Source organism: Entelurus aequoreus, linkage group LG26, assembly GCF_033978785.1.
Source record: "Entelurus aequoreus isolate RoL-2023_Sb linkage group LG26, RoL_Eaeq_v1.1, whole genome shotgun sequence".
In the NCBI taxonomy this organism is placed as follows: Eukaryota; Metazoa; Chordata; class Actinopteri; order Syngnathiformes; family Syngnathidae; genus Entelurus; species Entelurus aequoreus.
Genome location: NC_084756.1, coordinates 37347711 through 37353710, shown reverse-complemented (window position 1 = coordinate 37353710; position 6000 = coordinate 37347711). Strand labels below are relative to the sequence as shown.

Sequence of the window (6000 nt, the reverse complement as noted above, 5' to 3'; positions counted from 1 at the left end):
ACTGCTCACTAGTGTTATGGTGTAGAAATATGGGGAAACAACTACAAAAGTACACTTCATTCATTAACGGTGTTACAAAAAAGATCAGTTAGAATTAGAGATGTCCGATATTATCGGCCGATATATGCGTTAAAATGTAATATCGGAAATTATCGGTATCGTTTTTTTTATTATCGGTATCGTTTTTGTTTTGTTTTTAAAAATTTAATCCACATAAAAAACACAAGATACACTTACAATTAGTGCACCAACCCAAAAAACCTCCCTCCCCCCATTTACACTCATTCACACAAAAGGGTTGTTTCCTTCTGTTATTAATATTCTGCTTCCTACATTATATATCAATATATATCAATACAGTCTGCAAGGGATACAGTCCGTAAGCACACATGATTGTGCGTGCTGCTGCTCCACTAATAGTACTAACCTTTAACAGTTAATTTTACTAATTTTCATTCATTACTAGTTTCTATGTACCGTATTTTCCGCACCATAAGCCGCACCTAAAAACCACAATTTTTCTCAAAAGCTGACAGTGCGGCTAATAACCCGGTGCGCCTTATATGTGGATTAATATTCATATTTATTTTCATAAAGTTTAGGTCTCGCAACTACGGTAAACAGCCGCCATCTTTTTTCCCCGTAAAAGAGGAAGTGCTTCTTCTTCTACGGTAAGCAACCGCCCCCATAGAAGAGGAAGCGCTTCTTCTTCTACTGTAAGCAACCGCCAAGGTGAGCACCCGCCCCCGTAGAAGAAGAAGCGCGCGGATATCACGTTTCATTTCATTTGTGTGTTTCTGTAAAGACCACAAAATGTCTCCTACTAAGAGACACGCGTACAAGGTTCCACTGACTTTTGATATTCATGTGAACCGCACTGTGGATACAACGGGAACACGTACGGTGAATATTCGCACCACAGGGAATGAGAAGTCGTCCTACTGTGGTTCTAGCTTGCCATGCTAACGGCCAGAAACTTCCACCCACGGTGACATTCAAAAGGAAGACCTTGCCAAAAGAGAACTTTCCAGCCGGCGTCATCATAAAAGCTAACTCAAAGGGATGGATGGATGGATGAAGAAAAGATGAGCGAGTGGTTGATAGACGTTTACGCGAAGACACCGGGTGACTTTTTTCACGCAGCGCCGTTCCTGTTGATCTACGACTGCATGCGCGTCCACATCACAGATGGTGTCAAAAAACAAGTGAAGCACACCGAAGAAGAAGAATTCGAGGGATTTGTGGATGAGTAATAACTTCAGAAAGTGAGCTTTAAATGTTTATTTTGTGTGTTGTGTGACACTAACGTTCGAGCAACGTTGAGTTATTGATGTTGCTATTGCTCTGCACTATTTTGAGTGTTACTATTTTTGTGATTGCACATTTGCACATTACATTTTGGGAGTGAACAGAGTTGTTAGAACGCTGGTTTGTAATATATTATTAAAGTTTGACTGACCTATCTGACTGTTTTGTTGACATTCCCTTTAGCGTAGCGTAGGTGCGGTAATAGCACGGGGCGGCTAACAGGTAAACAAAGTTTTGAAATATTCCGTTCATTAAACGTGCGGCTAATAACACGGGGCGCCTTATGGTGCGGAAAATACGGTAACTGTTTTTATATTGTTGTACTTTCTTTTTTATTCAAGAAATTTTTTTTAATTTATTTATCTTATTTTACGAATTTTTTAAAAAAGTACCTTATGTTCACCATACCTGGTTGTCCAAATTAGGCATAATAATGTGTTAATTCCACGACTGCATATATCGGTTGATATCGGTATCGGTAATTAAAGAGTTGGACAATATCGGAATATCGGATATCGGCAAAAAGCCATTATCGGACATCCCTAGTTAGAATAATACATAATGTTGGATATAGAGAACATGTTCCAAATAAACTCAAACTCAAAGACGTTATGTTATGATTTGAGGAGGGTACCTGCTCGCTGGCTGGTGGGAGTTTATTGGGCTCAGCTGTCAGGGCGGTGAGATCTTCCAGGATGGCCTGCAGGTGGGTCACCTCGCCCAGCATGTTGATCTCGTGGTCCTGAACAGGAAAAGGGGGGGGGGGCAGGAGGACCAAGGTGAGCCTCATGTGCACGACTTCATCAATGAATACAACACTGACCAGCACAGGCTTCAGCATGGTCACGAAGCTGCAGTAGCGAGCTCTTTCCTCCACAAGCGCTCGGCACACGGCCCTCTTCTCCGTCTCCTCCAGGACGGCGTATCGTACGTTGACGTCCTGCAAGGCGCTGTCCAGCTGGCTGCGCACTTCGTCCTTGCCTGCAGACATGCGGCACACACAAACACGTCAAACACACCCGGTGCACAAAGTGGATGTCCTGCATCAAATATGATTTGAATAAACACCATGATATGAAGTAGTTGCAGCTGGTAAAGTTTACTCAAGATGACATCATCAACCCTGAAGGCCTGTCACTTGGTCATTATTATCGAATTCTACATCAATTCCAAACCCACTTGATGCAGGTTCAGGAGTGTTACTACCAGCAGGGGGCAGTCAAGACTGGAGTTGACACACACAAAAAGCACACACCAAGGGGCCTGATTTACTAAAGGTGGTACTAAAACATGTGCAAATCTCTTAGCCCACGCAAAGCTGATCTACTAAACGTGGGCAAAGTGGATCACGTCTGTTAAGTGAGCAAGCGTGCAATCCATTTGGCATCTTGGTCTTCATTAATATGCAAAATATGTGCTGATCAATAAAAACAACCACAATATAGGGAGGGAAAAATGCAAATATAATTATCACGTGTGATGTGATTTATCAACACTCAGCGCTAGGGATGTCCGATAATGGCTTTTTGCCGATATCCAATATTCCGATATTGTCCAACTCTTTAATTACCGATACCGATATCAACCGAAACCGATATCAACCGATATATGCAGTCGTGGAATTAACACATTATTATGCCTAATTTGGACAACCAGGTATGGTGAAGATAAGGTCCTTTTTAAAAAAATTAGTAAAATAAGATAAATACATTTAAAACATTTTCTTGAATAAAAAAGAAAGTACAATAATATAAAAACAGTTACATAGAAACTAGTAATGAATGAAAATTAGTAAAATTAAGTGTTCCAGGTTAGTGGAGCAGCAGCACGCACAATCATGTGTGCTTACGGACTGTATCCCTTGCAGACTGTATTGATATATATTGATATATAATGTAGGAAGCAGAATATTAATAACAGATAGAAACAACCCTTTTGTGTGAATGAGTGTAAATGGGGGAGGGAGTTTTTTTGGGTTGGTGCACTAATTGTAAGTGTATCTTGTGTTTTTTATGTTGATTTAATAAAAAAGAAAAAACTTAAAAAAAAAAAAAAAAACGATACCGATAAAAAAAAACAAACGATACCGATAATTTCCGATATTACATTTTAACGCATATATTATCGGACATCTCTACTCAGCGCTTTGCGAGCACTATTTAGCGTTTCATTTAGCACGTGTCAGAAGGACGTGCAAACAGCAACATCCTTTTATAGTTGTATAGCTGCTAGAGGACTTATGGGGCTGATTAAAACAAATTAAATTGATGCGCTTTGGTGTACTTTAGTATTTTTTTAATGATGTTCCTTTTTTTCCCCACATAGAATATATATATTTAATAAAATATGTCTCATATGAAAAAAAACTAAGTACCGTATTTTTCGAACTATAAGTGGCAGCTTTTTTCATAGTTTGCAGGGGGTGCGATTTATACTCAGGAGCGACTTATGTGTGAAATGATGAACACATTAGCGTAAAATATCAAATAATATTATTGATGTCATTCACGTAAGAGACTAGACGTATAAGATTTCATGGGATTTAGCGATTAGGAGTGACAGATTGTTTGGTAAACGTATAGCATGTTCTATATGTTATAGTTATTTGAATGACTCTTACCATAATATGTTACGTTAACATACCAGGCACCTTCTCAGTTGGTTATTTATGCCTCATATAACGTACACTTATTCAGCCTGTTGTTCACTATTCTTTAGACATTTTAAATTGCTTTTCAAATGTCTATTCTTGGTGTTGGCTTTTATCAAATACATTTCCCCCCAAAATGCGACTTATACTCCAGTGCGACTTATATATGTTTTTTCCTTCTTTATTATGCATTTTCGGCCGGTGCGACTTATACTCCGGAGCGACTTATACTCCGAAAAATACGGTAATATGCAAAATATATGCTGATCATCAAAAACAACCACAATATAGAAAATGCTAATATAATTATCACGTGTGATGTGATTTATCAACACTCATCAGCGCTTTGCGAGCACTATTTAGCGTTTCATTTAGCACGTGTCAGAAAGACGTGCGAATGGACAACACGGCTGCAGGATCGCTGCTGGAGTTGCACAGACGATAATCCTCCACCCTACGTGTGTGTCAACATTTTGACGGTCAGAAATAAAAATACCCGACATATTGTCTATTCAGCAACATCCTTTTATGATTGTATAGCTGCTAGAGGACTTATGGGGCTGATTAAAACAAATTCAATTGATGCGCTTTGGTGTACTTTAGTATTTTTTTAATGATGTTCCTTTTTTCCCCCCACATAGAATATACATATTTAATAAAATATGTCTCATATGAAAAAAAAACTATTGAAGTATGCATTTTTTTGCGTATTGAGCAGAGTAATGTGCAGCCTCTCTCCAATGAGCGCATCTTCGTTGGTCAATTTAAAAAAAAAAGGGGTAGATGTCTACTGCATGTTTTTCTGGCGGCACGCAGGCGTTCGCATCGACTTCCGTCTTTTTAACGAATCGGGAAAGGTGGAGTGACGTATGTCGAAAAGCAAGTCAGCACATAGTTGCTAAGTGCCAGAAAAAATGATACACCTTGTATCATTTTAGTATAAACCTTTTTAAAGTTGCTACTACTTATTATTTGGTAGCAGAACAACATCCATCGGCTGTGCTGGTAAAATAATTCAATATTATCTTATTTAGTTTTTATTTTATATATGTTGACCACATTAACCCTGGCAATGGACCCTGTGTGTATATGTATGTTATTGCTATGCTTAGCATTCATGACTGCCTGCTGTTGCACTGATCAGCCTGTGCTCAAAGACGAGGGATTTCCGATTGACGCTGCATTGGCTCTGTTCCGGAAATTTGCATGGTACACGACCAGCCACGCAACAAACTCAAAAGTACTGTACAAGAAAAAACAATGCATAACTACAAACTGTAAATATCAAGTTTGAGTAAAATATGTAGGTTCCTACAGTGGAAAATAATACTAAATCATTGTGTCAGTTTGAGGCAATATGCGCTAGTCCTCATGGGGAAAAAGGCTCTTCTTTCTGGCAAAACCCTACGGGTCCACTGGTGCCACTAAAATAAACCAAAACTGAAAGTGCTTAAGTGGGGTTTTAAACAACGTCAAATCAACATCTTTCTTACTAAGAAACAGCACAACCTGGACCGTCAAAAACAAGCACACACACACACACACACTCACATACACACACACAGAGCAGACATTGTGTTAGAAAGTTAGACTAAGCCTATGCGTGAGAGCACCGGCAGGTCAGCGGGATCATTTTCACACTACCAACAGAAGCTCAGTGTTACTTATCTGCCTGACGTCTGGCCTCCATGGAAACACACACATAATGTACAGTTGTGGCTCCGGCGCAAAGATGTGAACTGAGAAGAAGTGTGACTGGTTCCAGTTTGGAGGAGATGCCTCGAAACACCACATTCAACATCATACCTCTGTCGAATGTGTTAGGACTGTAAACAAGCTTAAGCACTGGAAGCATGGAAGTTGATGCTAGGTAACCTCATTAGAAGCACTTTCTTTGGCCGTAAACAAGCTTGTTTGCATTCCTGACGCACACGCGTGGGTACAACTAGCCTCAGGCTGCCTAAATCACATTCATGGTGCACAGTCTCTTCTCCGCAGAGACATTAAATCAGAAGATATGATCACTGAGCTATGATTGAGAT

The 6000-nt window shown here is 39.6% G+C and overlaps 1 protein-coding gene across 2 annotated transcripts in view; it reads right to left on the bottom strand.

Moving 5' to 3' along the window:
• The window catches only part of mtss1 (MTSS I-BAR domain containing 1), a 116868-nt gene that overhangs the window by 17701 nt on the left and 93167 nt on the right, over window positions 1-6000 (bottom strand). For both annotated transcript variants that reach the window (XM_062038085.1, XM_062038086.1), the window contains exons 7-8: window positions 2132-2289; window positions 1943-2050 (exon numbers count right to left, since the gene is read on the bottom strand). In XM_062038085.1, coding sequence (XP_061894069.1) covers window positions 1943-2050; window positions 2132-2289 — 266 coding nt within the window. The remainder of the gene's footprint in view (window positions 1-1942; window positions 2051-2131; window positions 2290-6000) is intronic.